At 39.0% G+C, this 24301-nt stretch overlaps 1 protein-coding gene across 1 annotated transcript in view; it reads left to right on the top strand.

Moving 5' to 3' along the window:
- Positions 1–24301, top strand: part of oxct1a (3-oxoacid CoA transferase 1a) — a 49276-nt gene that overhangs the window by 23054 nt on the left and 1921 nt on the right. The window contains exons 9-15 of the mRNA XM_062417551.1: positions 120–234; positions 2118–2212; positions 2871–2919; positions 3379–3451; positions 4560–4635; positions 16255–16344; positions 17452–17532. Of these exons, the coding sequence (XP_062273535.1) occupies positions 120–234; positions 2118–2212; positions 2871–2919; positions 3379–3451; positions 4560–4635; positions 16255–16344; positions 17452–17532 (579 nt within the window). The remainder of the gene's footprint in view (positions 1–119; positions 235–2117; positions 2213–2870; positions 2920–3378; positions 3452–4559; positions 4636–16254; positions 16345–17451; positions 17533–24301) is intronic.

Genomic DNA, 24301 nt, shown 5'->3' with positions numbered 1-24301 from the left:
AGGATTTAACATATTTCTATCATTGTTCAAAAATATAAACAAACCAGCTCTGCTCATCCAGACAGTCGCTTCTCAACATGACGTGTCCTGATTCTTTGTATATCTCTGAATCTTTCCAGAAACGCACAGTAAAGAAAAGCCAAGAGGAGAAGCCTAGACCAAAGAAGGACTCCGATATTGTTCGGGAAAGGATCATTCGACGTGCTGCTCTGGAGTTTCAGGATGGGATGTATGGTATCCTTTTTAAAAGAATGCAAGCAGTGAACTAATCATACAGTCCCACTGATTATATATTATTTGTTTTCTAGGTGCTTCCCTCCCATTTGAACAAATGAAAGCAAAGCAGGTGTTGGCCAATAGCCATATGATGCTACGCCTTGGCTCCCTTTCTTCTTTACACACATAATGAATAATTGTAGCCTTGGCACCAGTTGATTGCACTAGTAAATTATGCATTTGCACATGTTATGTTTTCAGTATTTCACATGTTATTTTTATAAGATTTGTCCTTCCTCATGAAAGCTTCCTTCATTTTTGAGTGAAGTGTGATTAACCACTCCGTGATTTTGGACTTACTCACATTCCCTCTGTAATTCAGCGTGTTATATAGTATGTGGTATCTTAAAATGTCAATAATTGGACCATATTTCTGTGGGTTTGAGCATTGTCCAAACAAAATTGTTTGAGCCTATTCACACATCATGACTGTCATGAGGACGCTGAAGCGGAGGTCTAGCATACTATAGTAGTTTCTGTTAAAGGATAGATTCACAATTTTTCATTTCTTTTATAAAACAACAGTCAGGTGCCACTATGAACACTGAACACAAGGTACTGCACAAATTAGTGAAGCCAGTCAAACTGTTGTGTTAACTGCCATAAAAAAATCATTTAAACCTCAGGTGTTTGAAAATAATTGGTTCCTAAATACCATATTAGCCTGAATATAAGGTGACCCTGATTACGTGACAGTCCTCCCTTTTCCAACACCTGTACTTTTCGAATATAACTAGTTCATAGTATAGTTACATATACTTACACAGTCTCCAGGCTCATGAGAGTGGTCAAAAAATATTTTCTCTGGCAGTTAGCATTTATAAGACTGCCTGTTTGTCTTTGTGTGCTCCTGATCATCTATCACAGTGGTATTTGACAGCTTGACATATTCTGTTTCTGCAGCAGAGACATTGGAAGAAGCTTTGTACTCGTTTTCACTAGTCATGGCAGAAAAAAAACATGTTACACGAGCGTTCACAAACTCCTGCAGGTTAAAAGGACTAGCAAAACTCTTTTAGGGCTGACTGACTCTAACACATTCACTATAAACAGACACTCTCTAGCCTAGCAACATAGAGTCATAATGCAACACTCTCAACACTGTAGGAGTCGGTTTTATACCGGTACTTCATCCATTCAAAAAGATCCAGGAAAAAAACCCTAGCTGTCTTATATTCGGACCAATACAGTAAACTTTAGCAGTTATTCTTGTAGTAGTCTTTTCTTTTTAGGCTCTATAGTCTAAATGTCTGTCTTTATACCAGTGTTGTCATTAAGAGGCTGACTTTGCAGCAAGAATATAGATCAGCATTTGGTTGGCACATCATTCGAGCTGCTCACAGTGATAAACTTGACTCTGCGGTGGGTGTAACAAGATTGCATTACCACAGTAATGCGGTAACCATGGCAGCTCTAACCGGACAGTGTATCCCTGTTGAGCTGGGGCGGAAGTATAGTACAAAAAAAGGACTTTGGCACTAAAAAGACTAACGTTGAAAGATATATACTTGATTTGAGTAATCTGGGTGGCTGAAGCTTCATATTATCTTCAGATAAACTTTTAAATACAGTTTTGCACTGAAGGAGGACTGTAGATTTTGGCCCCCATCACTTAGATTGTAAGTGCATTATGCAGGGATCTTCTAATGGCCACTATGAACAGGAACAGAAATGATTATTGCAAGAAAAACCTATTTCAATGTTCATTTGGGCACCTGACTTAAACAACTGTGAACCTGTCTTTTTAGCATAATACTGTGTATGTTTATCTTTACCTTAATACATTTTCTCTGCATGATTACAAATGGAATCATTCCAGTCTTTAACAAAGAAACAATCAGCTAACCTTGGTATTGGTATCCCCATGCTGGCCAGCAACTTTATAAAACCAGACATCACTGTACACCTCCAAAGTGAGAATGGAATTTTGGGACTGGTAAGACTACAGATATTTTCCCCCCCTCAGGTTTCAGTCCTTCAAATCTCGACTAAACAAGCTAACAAGCAGCATTTTTTTTGGTGTAGACTGATGTTATAAGCAGCAGACTGCATTGTACTCTGAGTATGTAGCAAGATGAATAGCCATTCATTTGAGTAGTATCATTCCTAGCTGGGGCCCTCATTTGAAATGTGCTGGGTTTGTTATATAACAGAGTGTGGCAGTTTGACACTTTCGCTTCCATATTTCTTTTCTCACAGTCATTATTTGCTGCCTGAGCATTCAACAAAGACTGCTGCTGCTATAGAATGACTTTCCAATCAGTTGTGTTGACAGGAGAGTGTAGGCGTCTATGCTAATGCCTTATTTGTCAAAGTTTCTTTTTAAGTATGAGTGCCAGTTTAAAGAGGTACTGCTCTCTCCTCCCTCTCTTCTCTTCTCATTTCTCCTCTCGTCTCCTCTCCTCTATCCAAAAGGATTGCTCCCTTTGCTGAACACTGAGAAAATCAATGTCTCATCTAATCAGAGAAATGTGATTGTGTCTGTCTCTCCCTGGAAAGATCATGGCCGGTCAGGCTGAGTGACATGTGTGAGTGTATGTGTGCCTTACCGTCTGTGTGCACTGTCTTGTTTATCCTCATTCCTCTCTGCATAGGGCCCTTACCCCACAGAGGATGCAGTGGATGCAGACCTGATTAATGCTGGTGAGGTTTATCCTGATCAATACCTCCCAGTTGAAAATGTATGTGTCAATATAAAGAAACATTTAATGCTCTGACAGCATTGATCTAACTAATAAGCAAACCAAAATTATGAATGGATGAACTGAGCTTTTCAGCTAAAATGTGATTTCCCATATATTATTATCTTTATGGTAAGCACACGCTTAAATGGATGCTTAACACAATGGATTGTTTGTGATGACACAGATGGTCATTTGAGGCCTGTGCAGTTCTTTTTTTCACATTTACTTAATAGATGAACACTGTTCCATTCATGTCTTCATCATTTTATTTACTTTTATTTGGGATTATATCTATATGTAAAGTGTGGTGCTTTTATATTAGTATGCTATTAACAGAATACTGCTATAAATAATGAATCAAAATACCCTGTTTTAAAAAAAATTTAAAAAATCAAGCATGTCAGCTTTCTGTTTGCAGGGAAGGAGACTGTCACTGTGCTCCCTGGGGCTGCCTATTTCTCCAGCGATGAGTCATTTGCCATGATCAGAGGGTAAGGCCGTGATGCTCAAGCTTTGAAAATGTAGGTGCTGACTGAAAGTTAGATAAGCTTGACATATCCAGCCTTGCAGACAGCTTATTAACATCCGCTAACAAGGGTTAATCCTACAGACTCTCAGAAATATTTCTCTCAATTTAATAGTTTGTCACCTGCACCATCAGGCGACCTATAACCATTAAGCAGGATTTGACCACAGGGTATGGCCATGATTTGTAACACTGGATACAAAAAATTGCTCCTGTCACCAGTACAACTAGACAGCAGCCGTGCCAATATTCCCAAGGTCTCTGGTGCGTATTGATTTGCCAGCTGTCTGAGATTGCCCACCCGCACTCCCTGCAGCATCAGTTCTGTTTGTCCACCCAGTGGAAATCCAATAGTGCTCATAAATAGCACTGTCCAGGACCAAACAGAACCATGCTGGCTCTGTGTGCGTGCGTGCGTGTGTGTGTGTGTGTGTGTCCGTGTTTGCGTGCATTTCTGCTGTTGTGCGAACACAGTTAAAGAGTCCAGAGTTGCTGAGAAAGAATAACACAACATATGATTTATTGTTTCTTCAGGTACCACACCAGCTACTTCTTATCCTGGGAGTACATTAAGACTTGTACTTCCTTATGACTAAACTTGTTCACATGTTAGTCTCTGTTTGTGGCCTCACACCTGCTATGTAACATGGGAATAACAAGTTCCTCAAGAATTTGGTAATTTCACTGCACATGCAAATGGAGCAAAGACAGTTCAGAAATAAACCTGTAGGGAGATTTAGCAGTTTTATTGTTGACAGGAAAAAGAAAACCTTGTCACAAGGTTTCACTCAAAGATTGGTATCTAGAAACAGAAGGGATACGTTAAGACACTTACTTATGTTGAGAGAATCCACCCTATCATTGGAAAAGTCTTAAACTTGTGTGTAAAATATGTTTCTTCTCAAAAACAGGAGAACACTTAAGTGGTTGTGTGTGTAATGTGTTTGTCTTGGGGCAGAATCAAAAATGGGTCAAAATGTCTTTTTTTTTTTGATGAGTGGACTTAGGAGCTCAGAAGTTGAACTATTTCAGAAGGTGATTGCTGTCTTTATCTGTTTCTTCATCCACTGTAGGGGCCATATCAACCTGACAATGTTGGGAGCCATGCAGGTGTCAAAACACGGAGACTTAGCCAACTGGATGATCCCAGTAAGTTTGGATTTGATGGCACACCTCCTTTTACTTTTTTTCCAAATCCATGCTTTCTGCTCTATCTACTCAGGTCACAAACATACATAATCATCAGTACAATAGATATTTTTCACATAACTGCTTTTGGAAGCGTATATAAACAGATTTTGTCGAGATTGTGTCAGAAAGGTCTGGTCATATGAAGCTCTATTGTGTGTAGTGCTGGTGTATTGAATTGCAATGCACAGTATGGTATAAATATACTGTAGATCTTAAAAAATTGGTTCACATTTTTTCATGTTTGTCTTCAAAGAATGCCAACAAGCGCATATGTACATCGAAGGGATTATCGGTCACTCTAATTGTTCCTCCCATTATGGCTTCAGCACTCTGAGTTATCCCAAATGATGGTATTTTTAGCACCAAATTTCCTCTTTGTGCTTGCACAGAGTTGTTGCAGAGGAACAGTAACACAAAGCGAGACTTCTGTATTAAGAATTGACTGCAGTTTCTTGTGGTATGTTAATTTTAAGACAATTTTGAGTTTATTTTATGCATGGTGGCCTCCAGTATTTCTCTAACAAGGAAATGTCTTGGCTGTCACTGTTTCCCAAAGGGTGAGACCTTGGTTATTGTTATTCAAGAGTATGGGGATATGGTTTCAGAGTGGGGTGTAGGGGATGTTTGTGAGTTCTACAGTATAATCGGTGACCAACATTATTGCTAGATGTTTCATCAGCTCAATTGGCCTTAAGACCACAGTGGCCATGGCTCTCCTCAATGATTACTAAGGTCAAGAACCCATTAAAAGCCTGTTCACAATGTGGGAGGGCTCACCCAGTATGCCCCGTGGCACACAGCTGTTTTCTGCTTGACTGAAGTGTACATTTTTTAGATGCAGCCCTTCTCAGCAGCCAAGAGCATACAGACACAAGGTAACGAGACATGCAAAAAAATCTCTAAATTTTGCTATGTAATTTATTTTTCTATTTACCTCTTTAGTTGCACTTGTTTGTTTATGGTAATTGCTAATTAACAGTCGCTTGATTAAGCATGCTGAGCAGATATGGAAGGCCTGCAGTTTATATTCAGAAGCAGGGCGTTTATCTTGTTTAGTCATTCTAGTGTTGGACAGTTTGTACAGTGCAACAATGCAGCAACACAGCAATACCTCTGTCCTCACCTACGCTTCAATCTTCATTATCCCCTCTTTTGAAAGGATGGATGAAGAGAATTACATTTCCTACCTTCTGTGATAATGAAAATTATTCACTATCTAAAGATGGGTACATAGCGTGAAATTGGAAATGTTTTACGTAGGAGTCAGGGATGCAGTACTCTCAGCATGATTATGTTGATTTTAAACGCTTTTAATATGCAAAATGGCGATGAACATTTTCCAGTTGAGGGCTTTGAAATGCTTTTACATCTCTGCTCAGCCTGAAACATCTGGAAAAAACAATGAAGAGAAAGGGGTAATAGAATAAAGGATGGCATTTTTGATTTGATGTGCTATTTTATCATTTAGTTGGTGGAGCTGTATCAAACTGTCTTAAGTGTTAGGGTCTTTACACATGATGCAGACAAGATTTATGATTATTTTATGTGTCCAAAGGGGGAATTTGTCTTTTACATAAATACTGCCACATAAAAATACAGACAATTATAGTGCAGTAACAGGCATAAAGTACATTCAAATGTATGCAACACAACCCCTCACTTCACACCCTCCTTGTGTCTTGAGTTAGGGATGAAAGAGTTTTTATACCTATTCAGACATCTTTCCCTGTATTTAATTGGAACTCTGTAACATCGACCATATGGGAGCATTTATATTCAGGATATAGGACGAGTCAGCATTAATTTCCATAGCCTGTTTAACTCTAGTCTTCTCGAAGAGCATTTGGAGAGAATGATGCTTCCTCACCCCCATCACTTTCATGTGGACCAGTCTGCTTATTTGTGATTTTAACTTAACTGATATGTTACCAAACCAGGCCCAGATTGTGTAACGTACCATACTCTGTATCACTGTATGATGAAATAACATCAATACCCTTCGTACAACTCCAAAAAGACACTGTTTTCTTTCATGTGCACCTCCTCGTAAATTTCTAACAGCCAGCTGCACACTGTTTTCAAAATCAGAACAATAATTATTTTTTTTGGCTGTCTGAATAATGTTACTTTACTTTTCACTTATTCCTCAAAATCTGTAAGGAAGTCTCTCTCTCTCTCTCTCTCTCTCTCTCTCTCTCTCTCTCTCTCTCTCTCTCTCTCTCTCTCTCTCTCTCTCTCTCTCTCTATCTCTATCTCTCTCTCTAAAATAATCTGTGAGGAATACATGTTCAAGAAGACCAAAGCCATTAAATGTATCTGATGAACTCAAATACAGCTATGTATTTTACGAAATAGAATTTAGTATGATAGCCATTGACTTGAAACAGAGAAACCAAGCACGACATCAGACATGCATTCCAACCCCCTGGTCGCTCAGTATAACTGCGGCTTAAGTGCTGCAGTTGCTCGAGCTACTGACTATTAAAGTGCAGTTACTTGCTCAAGTGCTCATGATAAGGCCTGATGGCAGCCTTAATGAAGGAGCAGCTAAAGAGCATACTGCTTATTTCTTAGAACTTCAGTGTTTTAGTAGCATATACTGTAGGTCACAGTGTCATTGTGTGTGCATTATTTTATGTTTATTTTATTGCTTGATTGTGCCCCACCCAATATGAGAATAGGAGTGGAGCTAACCCTTTTGTTTTAAATGCTATTGAATATAATACCTAAAAGAAGATGCTTTCTGTTGCAGGTTAAAAAAAAACCCTAATATATAATACATGAGGTTTTCTGATTGGATGTCAGTTAACATAACTGCTGTTTTATATTCATTTATGTATTCATCGATCAAATTGGGGTATTGGGCTTTGTGATCTTACCTTGCGAGACAACTGGATTCTCAAGATCAAAACATCACAAGATCACCTGAGAATCCATCTTGTTATGCACTTGTGTCCGAAACACCAGTGGTTTGGACCAATTAGTGACCTATGAGGATTCTTGAATGATTTTGTGATCTTGTGAATCCGGCTGACTTGCAAGGGTAAGATAGTGATAGACAGATGGTTCATTCAATCACCTGCCAAGTCTTTTTTGAAAGTACATGCTCTTTTTCAAACAGTTTCCAAGGACGACCTCTCAGATGGTTCTGTGTAACAAACCATCTGGTGCATCTGGTTATTTGGGATCAGCCACAAAAATGATCTTTACCTTTATGCCATCTTGCTACATATTTCATTATGCACAATCTCCAGTGTTCCCACTTACCTGGTTAGACTTTCAAGTCCAAATTGATCTAAAGGTCATTGGTCATTGTTGGGAAAGAAAATATTGTGTTGTTTGTAATATGTTATTTCTCACAGTACATCACACTGCATTCAACAGTTAAACACAGTGAACAGTTTTCATTTTCTTTGAACAGGCAGCCCATTGTCTTCCTCTCGGTCCTGTCTTTCTCTCTGTCCTGGTGCTCGTCATTAGTAACAACGACTTGTGGCAGTCCATCGCTATGTTATTAAATACAAAGCCATTTGTATCAGACAACGGAGATTGTCAGAGAATTTGAGGGGGAGAGAAAGAAGTCCAGTTGGTTGGTCATTTTCTGTGGTGTTTCTGCTACTGAGTAGAAGTGAACATTTGCAGAACAAATGAGGAAATTGTATTCTGTTGTCATAGCAACACAAAAAAATGCAAGCAACCCCTGAGAAATAAGAGTAAGATAAATACAGTATTAGTAAAACCACTCTTCCCATGATGCTTTTCTCATGCATTAGTGCTGCATATTTTGAAACACCAGTATTTTGGCGCTTTTCCACTACACAGTTCCAGCACCTCGGTACGGTTCCAAAACAGACCTTTTCCATTACAAAAAAGTACCTCCTGAACGTGGGCGGGGTCGTCATAGCACGGCTCCGCGAAACTGCTGTGACTTCGTTTTATACGCGACACAAAACACATAAACAATGGAGGACATTGAGGCAGTGGTGTACTTGCTGCTGTATGAGGCTTTCTGTCACACACAAAGCAAGAAAATTGAGCCATATGGCTGTAACTATGGTTGTAACGCTGCTGCCGGTATTTAAAAATGCCGGGTTTGATTCTTGTGTGGGACAGCTCATGACTTTTACAGCGACAACTACCAATCAGGGGCCAGCATGGTGTCGACGTCACATTTTAGTACCCGCTTGGCTCGCTTGGAACCTCACCAGAGCAGGTACTTAAAAAGTACCAGGTGCCAGGTACTTTCCCTAGTGGAAACGCAAAAAGAACCGAGTAGAGGCAAGTCGAGGCGAGGCGAGGCGAGTCGTGCTGGAACTGTGTAGTGGAAAAGCGCCATTTCTTTATGTTTTGGAAACAATTGGCTTCCAAATCGATCTTCTTGACTTTCTAAAATCTGATTCTGGCCAGCAGTGTTGTACTGTATGTAAATGACTGATAGAAATAATTTTGGCAGCAGTTTCGTTACCGCTTCACCGCTTTACAGGGCTTTTTTCCTATCTTCATTCAAGTGTGGGATGTTTTTAATTTGGGAGCATAATTTATGATTTCACATTCAGATTTTGTAGTTCTTTCTCTAAAACCTTCACACTAAAATAGCCCCCGCTTGCGCTTAGATTTGCTCTGCTTCTACTCAAACTGTGTTTACATTCTGATTTATTGTTACTTGCACAGATTTCTTGTGCTTCAGCTTCAGCCCTTCTCCTCAAACTCAGGCTGCTTCTGTGCACTCGAAAACATCTGCTCTCAGATTTCTTCTCTGTTGTCAGATTTTTATTCATTTATTTATTTATTTATTTATTTAGTGCAATTATCTGGTCAAAATCCCCAAACCAATAGAATGCCAGATGTCCTGTTGCCCAATGAAATGATCCTTGCTTCCTGGCGTTCACTTTACTTCTTAGAGCATCTCCTGCAGGCGGTTACTCTTTAACTGGGTTCATCCATTCCCACCCTCCAGGCCTTTATTAAATCTACTTTTCTTGCCTTCTTTGTAACTTTTAGAATAAAAGGACAGTTAATATACTGTATATATACCAGTACCCATACTTTCTACTGTAATAGCTACATAGTAGCTGTGTAGCACACTAGCCCCCTGTTGGTGTGCTAGAGGAGAAAACGATGTCACCTTCATGATCCAGGAGTATGATTCTAGCAGATTGTGGGCTGCCAAAATCAAGGGACACAAGTAATGTGAACATGCCTACAAAGATGCAGCGATTATTTAATTGGTCAACACTACACCTGGCATTCTAATGGTTAAGGAATTTTGACAGGGTTGCTGCACAAAAATCTGACAGCAGAGCAAAACCATGAGAGCAGACGTTTCCCAAGCGCACAGAGGCATTTTGAACGCATGGAGAAGGGCTAAAGCTGAAGCAGGAAATCTGTGCAAGCAACAATACATCTGAGTGCAAGCCTACCGTTTGAGCAGAGGCAGAGCAAATCTAAGCACAAGCAGGAGCTATTTGAGTGTGAGGACAGGGTTCTGAGGGAAAGCATTATAAATCTGAACGTGAAATCAATAAATCACGCTGTCAAATTGAAAGACCACACTCTTAAATAAAGATAGGAAGAAAGCCCCATATCATCGCAGCAGCGCTTCAATTTGAGAAGTCTTGTGTAATCTGGGTTATGCACCACTGATACTGCCTCCTGCAGTCCCAAACATTATCTCTCACTTTTAAAGCCATTATATGAATGGTTATTCCATCGTTAACATCCTCCCTAACGCCTTTTTAATTAACATTTGTGTGGGTTTCTGTATATCTGCCTCTGGCAAGGATTAATTTCAAAGAGATAGTTAAGTAAGGCAGTTAAAATGTAAAATGGTTGTTTTAAGAAACTTGTGGAAAACATCTGTGGAAAGAGTGCAAAGACATTTTCTCATTACTGTCTAAATAGTGAAACAATGAAATTAACATTAACATTAAATTCATATTCTTAACTGAAAGCGTCAAGAATTATGTCCTCTGCAATGTGTTATGTAACAACTCAGCAACAACAGTAGTCTCTCAGCAGTATATTTCTGTGCAGTTGAGCAAAAATTGTCACTGCTTGGAAGTTGAATAACATCTAAGAATGTTCATGTGTTAATGCCAATGTAATGTGAGTAGGTCCCCACTAGGATTACAGTAGACAAAAGGACACAATCAGAGTAGTGAGGAAATTAAAAACCTATGGGGCTACAGTCAGACCAGCAAGGTTAATATTATCAAAGCTTTTTTAATTAAATTACTTAATTATCCCCCTCTTGTTGGCAACTTAGGCAGAGATATTTCATTGCTTGGATATTGTCCTTGTTGAAAACAAAATGCCATGGAAACCTCCATGCTCAAGAGTCTCCATGAAATCATTGATTCTGCAGAATAATATTCTCAGATGGCTTTAATGTGAAGAAGCAAGAAATCATGAGAAATCCAATTTTGTTTGGCTGCCAGACTCACAGGTGAACAGGTATACAGAAGCCTAGCCATCATGCATAACCAGGCAACATTCACAGACAGTTTAAGGCTTGATTGGATTGAATAAAGTTATTTTTTAGGAGTGGGATTGAATGATTTATTAGCTTATCCCATTGTATCATTTCATGAATATTTTCTTCGTCAAACACACATACAGATCACGATAAGTTTTACTTTTGCTGCAAGGAGCAGCATAGATCAAAGCCGACTCGGTTAACTACATGCAAAGCTGTAAATCAGAGGCAGGCAAATGCCAATCCTCCCAGCAATATAGGTCATTTAAAATACTGAGTGAGCAATGACACCCAAACATCTCCATGGAAATGTGATTTTTATATATTTTTTTTATTCTATATTACAAGTTCATAAGTATTTGCTTTAGTGAGATATTTGACCAATTACTCACATACATGCACACACAGAAACAGGGATTGACACAAACTGAATTGACAGCCCTTTATATGTGGCTGCTGTTACATCAATACAACACAGTGTAGCTGAGTCCTGTAATTTCAAAAGTATTATTCAATCAAACATTAATGTCCTATAATATTTCCAGTCACTTAATGTCTGCACTTTTGTTTCCCAGAAACAAAAAAACAATACGTTTTTGTAATAAAGGGCGGCTCCAGCTGAAGTTTCATTGCTCCCACATCAAAACAAGATCATTTTTAATTTCCTCCAAATGCTCATTACTCGTTTAGTCTTTTATTGATCATAACCAGGCTCATAATTTAACTTGGATGTTTAATTCTCCAAAACAGATGCCTTCTGTGATTAACAGCAGCCAAGTTGCTGGGTGGAGTACATTAGCAGGTGTCTGGCTCACACAGCTGTAAGTCCAGACTTGCTGGTCCAATAGTGTTATCCCCCAAGGGCCTGTGCACATGCCACTTAGCCTTTTCACTGTCAGAAAGTGCATTAGCATTGATCATATGAAAAAGGACACTGTTTCCTTTTGGAGCATTTTAATAGTCACTGCGTGTCAAATAAAAAGGTGGAGAGGTGAAGAACAGTGGAAAGATTGTGTTTGAAGGTTAAATGTCAAAATTGACACTATGTGGGTGGTTTTATTTAAGGATTTTATGAGAGCTTTTATAAAGGGCCATTTTCCAATGGTGTTCCATAAGATAATACATTAAAGTATATAAATTAATTGCAAGTTCCTCTACCCCACCACCCCTCTCCCAGCCCTCCTTCTACTTTCTGTTGATATCTTCTCCACCCAGCTGGCATCCCTGGAGGCAGTCTTTATCCCTATGATGCACCGCACTTGCCATATATATCCTCTGGTTATCAAGCAGAGAGCGCAAAGCAGGCTCTTCACATGATTGATGAGCAAATGGGATTTTAATTCAGTTACTCAGCCATCACCCCGTGGCCATATCTGCATGTCAGCCTTCCTTATTTGGAAACCTTTATTGGGAACAATGAGAGACTTTTTCACCCGAGTGGCACTTCTGTTGCAGTGATGATCTTTTAGATTGCCTATTATTTTAAAAAGGACTTTTTTGGCTCACTTTAATGAAACCCAGTGTGATTTTCATATTTAATGATTTTAATTTAATTTGAGTAAAGGTTTTTGTTTGTTTTTTTGTTATCGTAGAGACGCAGGAAATGGCAACATTGTGCATCGCATGTTGCACCATTTGGCTGTAGTAAGCGGCCAATGTATTGAAGAGAGGCTTCCTGGTCCAAGTTGGATTCCTGCTTTACTACAGTGCAGAGGCTTCTTTGCTGGTGTTCTGCTCTGCTCATATTTTTCTTTGCTATTATATGTCTGGTGTTCCAGTGATCCCCTGGACGTTCTTGTCATCTACTAGCAGTGGTAGCGTTTAGCAGTCAATATTAACTGGAACCCAAGCAGTTAACCAGGTTTACATCAGGCAGGTATTCAGTACTGATGACAGTACTAAATACTAAATACAGTACTAAATAAAGGGATAGACGTGGCTGGAAGCATTATGTTTTCAGGTTGTCCGTCTGTTCATCCGTCCCATTCTTGTGAACGTGATATCTTGGGAAAGCCATGAGGGAATTCTTTCAAATTTGGCACAAATGTCCACTTGGACTCAAAGATGAACTGATTAGATTTTGGTGGTCGAAGGTCAGGGTCACTGTGATCTCACAAACGACATTTTAACATGCCATAACACAATGTAATGTTGCGATACCAGACAATCAAAGATCTGTGATTTCTAAATACACGGTAGTTGCTTCAATGGTGGCGATAACATCCTCTAGCATACCTTATGTTTTGTCAAGAACATGCCTTACTAGAAATGATGCTGTCCCCCTATCCTCCTCTGTAGGGAACTGCATGTCACTGCCTCAATATGAAAGGCTGCCCTAAAGCAGTGTTGTTTTTGACAAGCATCTTAGATTTAGTCTTAGTCTTAGTCTTTTGGACTAAAATGCTTATTAGTTTTAGTCACATTTTAGTCACTTCTATTTGTGATAGTTTTAGTCCAGTTTTAGTCGACGAAAACTCAAAAGGGTTTTAGTCTAGTTTTAGTCAAAAAAAATAAAATAAAAATAAGTGTAGTCTTTTAACAAATTAATTTAGGTCAATAAGTATTGGAGATTGTTGTTGGGCAGTGTCACACATAAGTTGTGAAAATAGCAGCAGATCTATAAGTTCAACACATTGTAAGCTTGCAGATCTGCTATTTTTACAAATAATAACAATAATATAGGAATGGTTTTAGACATATAAGGTTTCCACCCAACGGCAAATTTCGGATCTAAGGATTGTGTATTAAAAATATATAAAAAAATATCCTTGTGGCGAGCCTTAAGGTGCCGCTTAAGGTTGGTCGTATTTTTTCCGCCTACTTTGTGGCCACATTTGTCACTGTCTTCCTTCACAATACACTCTGTTTTATTATCTGCTGGGTTATATTTAAAATACACCCATATGTCGTCTCTACGTTTGCGACCACCGAGCCCCTGTGTTGAAACTGCCGCCGCCATCATGGTCCAATTTCTGATGAGTAACAACAGTGTGACGTGTTGAGCACGTTGTGCGCTGCACGCCAGGTGGTGGGCGTGACCAAACAAGGATAGACTGTAGGCAGCAGCAGATACTTTTTAGGTTTTAATTGACACACACAATAAGGAGAAATGTCACGCATTTTAAACATCTGACAGATCACACACTAACATTTTCGTCCATTCTCGTCTCGTCAACGAAAACTCACACACGTCTCGTCATGTTTTCGTCATCAGAGAGCTATGTTTATCTCGTCACCGTCTCGTTATCGTCATGAAAAAAAGTGGCGTCAACGAAATGATTTCGTCATCGTCATCGTTGACGAAAACAACACTGCCCTAAAGACGTTGGATTGGCTCAGTCTCTAAGAAAGAAGCATTTAGAGACTGACCTGTGAGTCTATAACTCAAGAATTCATACAGTAATTGTGACAAAGTTTCTCACAAATGTGTAATAGGATAAAATGATGAAGTGATTATATTTTATATCCAAAAGGTCAAATATCAGCTTCACTGTGACACCATAATGTTCTGCAAAAATACTTTTTAGGGCATTATTCAACACCATAACTTGTGTGCACAGAAAAAGAGATCCGAGAGACCGTATTTCACATTTGGTCAGGTACTGAATTGGTGACACCAATCTTGGGTGCCCATCTTGAAACTGTAGCGATTGTACAGTTCTTCTCTGCTCCCGGGTTGAAGTTGTGTATGAAACATCCACTTTTTAAGAATTTGTAGCTTCTTTGCAGCAACATCCATATGTGCATTGTCATTGCAAGCATTGTCTGCTGTCATGGCAACAACTTTCTGTTCAATCAGAATCAGCTTTATTGACCAAGCGAGTGAACACATACAAGGAAAATACACTTAATACCTTTTCATTAAATTCCTTCAAAGTCTGGACAGACATGGATGTAAACTGCCACTTGACTGGTGGGTAAAGGCACTTGCAATGTGGTATTTCTAAATACTTCTCCAACTCTATATTATTATAACTATCACTTCGGGTTGTTAGTGCAACCTTTGATACCAAAAGAAAACATAAAATACAAATGTCTGCTGCTCAGATTTATCAAGAACCATGAGCTCTGACCACTTCTGCTTTTAAAGGTTTGCATTAACAATTACATTTTTTTTCTCACTGACCTACAATGGTATCTGTCCATGCAGACGGCTTTGGTTTAATTTGCTCAGATTTTGACCTATATGTCTCTGACATTTCTACTGACGCCCCAGTACAAAAGAAGTGAAATGTTATTTCATTGGTACTGCTCACAGTGTAGACACATTACATAAAAAATTCAATAGCAACATGTCTTTCCAGCTAGTGTTACTCTATCCACAGGACACAGTGCAACAGTTTTTATTGTAACATAAACTAATAGACACTGGGTATGATCATCCCCCTGCCCACTTTGCAATAAGTGTTTCAGATGTTATAAACTGGGAATGTTTGAAACCTGTTCCACTTCATTTTTGAGAAACTGTATTTCTCCAATGTTTCTTAAACTGTGTCTGTCACTGTTTCCACTTATCAAATATGTTGGAGAGTCAAATGTTATCATAACCCAAATTATAATCACAACTATTAAAATAAGACCCAGGACAAAGAAACAACTTTCTTTTTAAAATACTATGAGTACATTTCATCATCTTTAATTTGCATAACAGTGTGATATTGCCACTGTAACCTCACCACATTTTTCCACTGCTGAAGATCCATTCCCCTCTCTTTTCTGTGTTCTCCGTCTCAGTATGTGAAGGTTTTCAGGCTCTTACTATTGAGGGGATAAAATTAGGCTTTGCAAAGCACAAAGTGTTAGATGATCTTTCCATACTTGCATTTAGGACGCAGAGTCACAAAGCAGCTTTGTAAACGTTTATGCATTTTGTATGGAGGAGCAGCGGTTGTTTACAGAACTGTCTATGTGTCTATGTGAGTGATTATGAATGAAATGAATGCTTTTGTTTGTTGTTGTTTTGTTTGGTTTTATTTTATTTGGTACACAGTGAGCTGTATGGTAATTTTTGAGGCCAAAGTTAATGGTATTCTTCGATTGGATTCTGTTGTATTGTCCACCCCAAAATAAAGCTTGATCTGTTTCTGTTCTACCTTTCTTAGGGTAAGATGGTGAAGGGAATGGGAGGAGCCATGGATTTGGTGGCTAGCGCTGGAACCAAGGTGGTGGTCACCATGGAGCACTCAGCTAAGGTGTGTACATATTTTTTTTTTTTTAATAAAAAAATTCACTGAGAGCAATACCCTGATTAGGCAGGTGGGGTGAAAGGGTTTGGGTTAGGGTTAGGGCACCTCAGTGGTGGTAATGAGGGAGGGGGAGTGCTCCTTCTTCACTTTCCCAACCCAGATTCCAACCCTGCTAGTCCAGGGAATTTAACCAGCGACACTCTGGTCATAAGCTCGCATCTCTAACCTTTAAGCCACCACTGCCCCTAAATATATGTATGTGTGGTGTATGTGCTTTTGCTATGCTTGTTCCAACCAACATTTCCTTTACAAATTGCCCCCAAACACTGTTTCTCAAGAATCCAGGTCAAATTAAATTTTCAATTTTCTTCTTCCATGTTAGTACCTTCACTGCGTATCTGCTTCCTACAATAATGAGTGTGAGTGTCATGACTGATTAAGGATAATTCTGTTAATGGATTGCTTAATGGCTCTGTACTAGAAATTGCCAGCCCATCCATATGAGGTTCTGCACACAAACCATCTCCTGTTCATTCGTCAGAATTGGACACTGTGTTTAATGAACAGCTGATTAGTTAGACTGGTGCTGTAGCTTGAGATGAGTAATCCCACAGGGCTTTTGAGAAGAGCAGTAGGCAGTCCAACTGAATTGGTTTACTTTAAACAGTCCTGATCATCATGATGCAAGGGCAACGTAACATTTAGTATTCACAGAAGCATGCTGTTTTTTGCTAATGGGAGCCTGTCTGGTGCTCAGCTTTAGTCCAGATGGTGCAGCAGGTGAGCATGAATTTACTGCCCTGAAGCCCGTTCTTGATGGGAAGGGAGTGTGTGTGCGTGTGTGATGTATAATATGTGCTCCTCAGGCAGTGTCTGAGAAGCACATCTTTTTCTTAAAGATGAATGGCAGGTACACACTCACACATGGAATATGTGCCATATATCTTTAGGGAATAGGATCAATGTACAAAACCAGCTGCATCCCTGGAAATATTAAAACTGAAGCTGCATCCATGAAAATATTAACATGTAACTGAAAGGCTTAACTGGCATAATAGGATAACCAACTCTGTAGTTCAGTCTTTCTTTAAACCATTTACTCCTCTCTTTCAGGGTGGAAAACACAAAATATTGAACAAATGTAGCCTGCCTTTGACAGGAAAGCAGTGTGTGGACCGGATCATCACAGAAAAGGTGTGTATCTCTTCGATTTAACTGTATATATCACACATATATAAATATGCCTTGTTCAAACTAAATTTAAGTGGATGGGTGCATGCATGAATGGATGGAAGAGCTATTAGTCATAAACTTGGGCTGATTAGTCATCTGCTGCATAGATGTTGACAGTATAGCTGAGCAGGATCCTAGACTGATTTTGTTAGATTATTCTAACATAATGCTAAATTATGAAAATGTATTCTCATTAAGCCTATGTTTAGTTCGCTTCCTTCACTTGCAATCGTTTTAGTCACTGACAGATTGATTGAATATCTACAGTTACAGGTCAGCATTCCTTGCTTATAATTACAGTCTATATACAACAGTCTATAAGGCTGTTTGATTTCTTTATTGTTATTAATTTTAAGTAGTTTTAGTGTTTTAAAGGAAAATCCTGATTTTTTTGAACCTGACATATTTCCCGAAGAGATCCCGAGATTTACGAAGATTCTGATTGAGATTCGGGCAAATGAGGCCTCACATATAAAGATGGTTATCAGGCCTATCTCCATCAGCCTTCATGAATTGTGAACTTCTGAATTTTCTAGTAACCCCTCCCCCCCCCATTGTTGCTAACTGTCATGATGACACAGGAAGTAGACTGGGACTTACTGTTATCAGGTGAACTCTGGACATGAGCTGAGGATATTTATTTAGAAACTTCTGAACCCAACTGACACACCTTCTGCGGAAACGATAGATGACATACAGTAGGAAAGCTCATCTCTCTGGCGGATGTCACTGAAATAGCTCCCCAGTGGCAGGGATGGGAGACAATTCATCCTGAGGCTCTTCATATTTCTGGAGCAATTTCAGTTCATACATCTTTTCAGGGTTGCATCATTGAGGACAGTACCTATGGACTAACAAGGAATTGTTGGTTCCCATTTTTAAAACAGGGGACCACAGAGTGTATTGGGAAATATTACTGCTCAGTTTCCCTTGGAAAGCTTATCCATCGTATTCATCTGTGCGTGAAGAGCTGTGCTTTGTAAATTTCATAAGCTCTACACATAATTTTAATTCTGTGTGTTGTGATGGAAGGATTTTGAAAAGGGGAAAAGTCTGAGAATGAGTGTAGCTATGGAGGAGAATGAATAAGGACTGGGAAATCATTGATATTATATTAATATTATGATATGAGACTAGATGTTGAATGTCGTAATATCGTGATATGGCATAAGTGTTGTCTTTTCCTGGTTTAAAAGGCTGCATTACACCGAAGTGCTTTAATTTTTTTTTGTAAACATGCCAGAGTGTTATAGCTGTTTTATTATTATCCTTTGACCACATACTCCATAATCCACATTACTGATGATTATTTATTAAAAATCTCATTATGCAAATATTTTGTGAAAGCACCAATGGTCCTCCCTAGAATATTGTCATTATATCATTTTCAAGGTATCGGTTTTGATTTTGTCCATATCGCAAAAAATGAAAAAAAGCTGGTGAAACTCTCTAGTAACTAGTAGAGCATGGTGCTCATGTAGTTTTTTGTCCTCATGTACTCTTATCAAATCTGTGTTACCTTCTGGTTGCCTTTGGAACTCGCTCATTGAAATCACAACTATTCAGGGGCAAAGTCACACACTGTGTGGCCCCCCCCCCCCCCCCCCCCCCCCCCCCCGTCTGTTCCTTTCTGCTCGACTGGTTTTTGTTGTGATTGCACAACATTTCTCAGCGAGCAGATTTCTGTCAACATTTATAAAGGTTAAAGCTCTTTGTACTGCCCTGCTAGTGCTCGTGCTACCTCCTCCTCTCCGCCTTCCTCATTTCATCTCCAACTGCTTTCTCTCCCTCTCTATCCATTAGTAGTCTTATCCCTTATTACATATCCAGCCTTTTACTGTTTTTGTCATACCTTGAATACTAAACTTTCTATTTTTTTTTGTTTGTTTGTTTTTCATACTACTTGTTTTATTTATTGAAAAGGGCAGAAAAATGTCAATGTTACATTCTGGTGGCCTTAGGATCCCCTTGAAACCAACTGTAGGAGACCGTTTTAGGCCTAGGTAATGGAGAAGGCTCAACTATGACCCAGTTAAAATGGAAAAGCTGGATCACAGATTCTGAGAGAAGACAACACAGACAAGGAGATAGAATTTCCACAAGCCCACTCTACCACAGAGAACCTAGGTTATCAGAAATAACCAGTAATACTCATTGACTACACCGATGTCATTTCTCCAATACCTGAGATGCCAACCACAACAAAAGAAAGATCAAGTGGACACAGATGGCTGAAAAGAAAAGGGTACCCAAGTACCTAAATTGAAATAGGTTGTTTCATTAAGCAAATCAGTGCATGATCTGTAAAACTGCTGAACATGTGAGTATCAAACTGGGGTCATGAAGACACTTGAATGCGTTTGAACCCTAATCAATCATCAACCCATCCTCAACTCTGCCTAGCCTCTCTGGTGTTAAATAAACGATTTAATGTTTTGTTCACATAATGTATCAATCATGAGGTAATTATAAATGATAATGAAGGATGTCCACAGAGAAAGGCCAAAAAGAAAATAAAAACCCAGCACTTAAGAAGTATGCATTCTTTAACCAGCAGCACTTCAATCAAGAATTATAACGAACCCTAAAAAGCCAACCCTGAAGGCTGTAAGGCCTTTAACAATGGGTTTGTGCCAGCAGGCATTGATTCTCCTCGAACCTCTATCATCAGCAGCAGCTGATGAAAATTATTTGTTTTCTTGAAGCCATCCCTCTTTCAGCTCCTAGTTACCTCTAGATTGGTACTGATTTCAGCTGATCACCACCTTGGGCACCATTGTTTCTTAACTTCACAGTATTGAGATCAAGTATGTCCACTACCTCCTCTTGCATCTCATATATAGGCTATATATATTTCCCTTGTTTTTAGCCACACCTCCTGACCAACAGAGAGAAAATAGTCTGAGGCCGAGTTCAGGGCTGTACCAGTCTTCTTCCAATCTATCTCTGTGGTTTTGTCAAGGATGGCATTCTTGAAGTACCGTTATCAGTTCTGAGCTCTGTAGGCACCCACAGTGCACTACGGCTTTGCTCCAGGGGGGAAACCACACTGCTGACCTTACATCGTCATACTGACTTGATCAACACATAGCCAGACATGGAATCTACCATTAGGTAGCATTCTCCTTTTTCTTCCTGTCACTCCCATGGGCCATATATCAAAGCTGACAGATTCTGATGGGATGATGCTTTTGATGGTTTGGCCTCCAACTTGGCATCCTTTCCTGCCAGTATTATATTGCTGACATACGCAGCAGTTTCTCTGGACTTACCTGATGCGTTTCTCCAGCATCCAAAACTGCAGCATACTAGTGTGATGCACATCCTGTCTCTTCTATATTTTTCTGAAATAATGTGTATTCTACTGCCAATGAATTTAAATGTATTTTTCTCCACATATGATTGCCCATTCACATTAAACTGGCATTATCATCTATTATGGCATTTTGAAAACCCTCTTCCTTTGAAAATGCCAGTTTTTCTCTGTAATTTGAACAGGGAAGACTGAGCTTTTCAAAGCGGCTGACACATGATTGTCAACTTGTCTGCCTCTCAGATATTGCCAAAGTACTTATTTGGCAGCGATGTCAAAAGCCCAGCTTTTTGTCACCTCAAGCTCTCTATGATTTTGTTGTTTTTAAAATCAATATACCCTACCACACAATAAAAGTGTTGTCATTGATGGGCTTTACAGTTTCTATTGTCAAACAGCACAGGTATAATAGTGAATTAATTGAGGGTGTCGTTGTATGAGTCCACATATGATTGTTTTTTAGTTAGCTTGGAGCTTGCAAGACCATCAATCAAAACATGTTTTTATACCTGTGAAGTTCTGTTGTCAACAGACACCAGAAAATGGGAAGAGACATTAATCACACCCATTTTTCATATTCAGCTTTATTAGAAGGCAGAAAAAAAAGATGAGGTAGAAAACTAACTGTAAAACTGTGCGTCCATTTAGCTACACAACTATAAAACTGTATACACATTATCGTCATTCAGAAATAAGTGAAAAAACATTTGGACTTGTTTCAGACTACATCAGTTGTTCTGATAGATTAAGCCCATTTTGCTGAATTGATTTTGGTCACATTTGCATTATGTTCCTTCAGACCTCATTCTCTCTTTATCCCTAATATTCAATTTCAGTCAAGTTTACCATCCCAAAACAAAGTGCTGCTCTGACAGTGTGACTTTGAAACAATGCAAAAACCATCTAGACTCCAGAGAAAATGTAACATTAAATGTTGATCTGCAGCACGTTGTGTATTTATTGATCGTCATGGTTGATCAATAAACCATGTACGCTCTATCGGTTCACCCCCCCCCCCCCCCCCCCCCCGGCGGCCTCTCAGAGTTGAAGAGACTAGTTTGTTTGTTTTTTTCTCATAAATGTACATTTCACTAAATATTTGACTGTCATTTGTTACAAGTACAATTGTTAATGATTTCACAGGATGTGGTGGTAAGATAAAGCTGATATAGGATGTAGTCATTGGTCAGTATAACACCTAAGTCCGACCTGGAGTGTCTGGGTATGTTTTAGTGTTATCTTTTATGGATACGCAAACAATTAGTGCCAAGGTATGGTTAGATTAATGAAGTACAACAGCTCAGCAGCAGATTTTGCACATTTTGCTCTGATTAGCCAACAACACAGTCTATAAAATTACTTTTGGGCTGTGATAAATTTATTGTTGTGGTGATCACCATATGATATGTCATAATTTCCTGCTGTAGAAAATGAGGGACTGTAAACCTGGTGGCAAACAGTGCCTTTAATAAGCCTATTAATGGTTATCCTAAGTGTATTATCTGCTGATTGCTTTCTTTCTATGATTAAAATCTCTGCTCCAAATTGTTTCCAAAATGAGAGCAGAAACTGGGACTTGAAAACCTGCAAAAATATTATTTTTCTCCCCTACAGACACATACAGACGCTGACGTAAACAGTATCCTCTCACTAGCACAGCATTCACTGTGGCTTGCAATAGCCAGGAGGGGTGGTAATTCAAGTGCTGTCCTAAATAGTGTTGCTATGATTTGAGACCCAGGGTGGTAGGGAACCTGTTACCTCAGGCAGTGTCTCGACTGCTTCTCTGTAGAGTCGGACCATTTTCTACACGTTGCCATTTCTATCTACTTAACCACAGTTCTTGTGTTGACAAGCATGCTCGCTTGCAGTCATAGAAATGATGGATTGTGATTGTTTTTTTGTTCATCATGTGTGCAGTGAGTAAATCACATCACCTCAATGGCTGTGGTGTTTGCACTGCTGCCATGATGTAGGTATAAACACTAAATCTCTTACGGTTTTCACTTTCCAACAGTTATTTAGGAACAGCATTTCCTCTTTTAAAAAAAGGGGAAAAGGGTAAAAGTGAAAGAAAAAAAAAACATCCATTCACAGATGAAGCAGAATAGCTCCTGAATTATTCAATCATCATAATGGGCCCAGAAAAGTGTTAACTGTGGCATTTCCAGTAATGACAACAGCTATTATTGCAGCAACCAATTTGAAATTCTTCTATGCTCCGACTGTGAATTTTTGAAAGAACTCATCTCAATATCTACTCCTTCTAATTGCTGTAAAGCATTGTCAAGAAACTGGATACGTTTTTATGTTGAGGGGTAAGATGTTAATTTCTAGTCCTGTTTTGTGTTATTTTCACATTTGTCTGAAGCATTAAGTTGACTCAATGATGGTGGCTTGTTGCTACACGACATTCAGCCCACTTCTAGACAGACAACACACGGGGGAGACTAGCAGCCCCGTAATGACTGACTTGCATCAATCTGGTTAATGATGGTGATGACTCAACAGTGTTTCACCACAAAAAGACTGCAACAGTTTTACAGTTTTACAGTTTTGTTTTGTTTTTTGTTGTTTATTTTTTCCAGTAGCAAAGTATAGATTTCTGAAACTTTGAATTATATTTTTCCAGAAGATTTTGTCACAAGGGATGAACAGTATGTATGTAATATATGTCAAAGTATGAGTTTACATTTCATAGCACCTGCCATATCTGCAAGCCAAGTTTGCAACTCTGATCACCACCTCTGGCACATTATGACAAATCTTTAATTTGCTATAATCACATACGACATGCGTCACAATCAGAGATCCATGTCAGTGTCTGTGTTATCGATAGATCCTTGTTCCTTATGACATTCCATCTGTCTTGCTATATTGGAGTGAGATATCAGCCTCCTGCCCTGTCAGTGTGTGTCTGTGTGGTTCTAACGAGCTGAGAGTCCTGACAGGCTTTGTCTGGGTGTGACTGTGGCTTAGCCTGTCAGTCCCTGCTGAGAGAAGCAACAGGACCCAGCGCAGTTGAATGTGTCTGGCCTGTCTTCATAATGTGATTTCTGCATTGTGCACATAAATAAGGATAATGATATAATTCCAGTTTCAATTTTTAATGATAATTGCATGAGTCTTACAATATGAACGTCTGTATAATTTGTCACTTCAGACCAGTGTTATGAAGCCCACGACGGAGTATTAGGGCCAGACTACGAGAAAAAAAATTGTTTTTGTTTTTTGGAAATTACGAGAATAAAGTCATAGTATTGCGAGAATAAAGTCGTAATATTACGAGAATAAAGTCATAATATTACAAGAAAAAAGTTGTAATATTACGAGAATAACGTCATAATATTACGAGAATAAAGTCGTAATATTACGAGAATAAAGTCATAATATTACAAGAAAAAAGTTGTAATATTA

Source organism: Scomber scombrus, chromosome 4 (assembly GCF_963691925.1).
Source record: "Scomber scombrus chromosome 4, fScoSco1.1, whole genome shotgun sequence".
Taxonomy (NCBI): Eukaryota; Metazoa; Chordata; class Actinopteri; order Scombriformes; family Scombridae; genus Scomber; species Scomber scombrus.
This window is presented reverse-complemented; position numbering and strand designations above follow the sequence as displayed.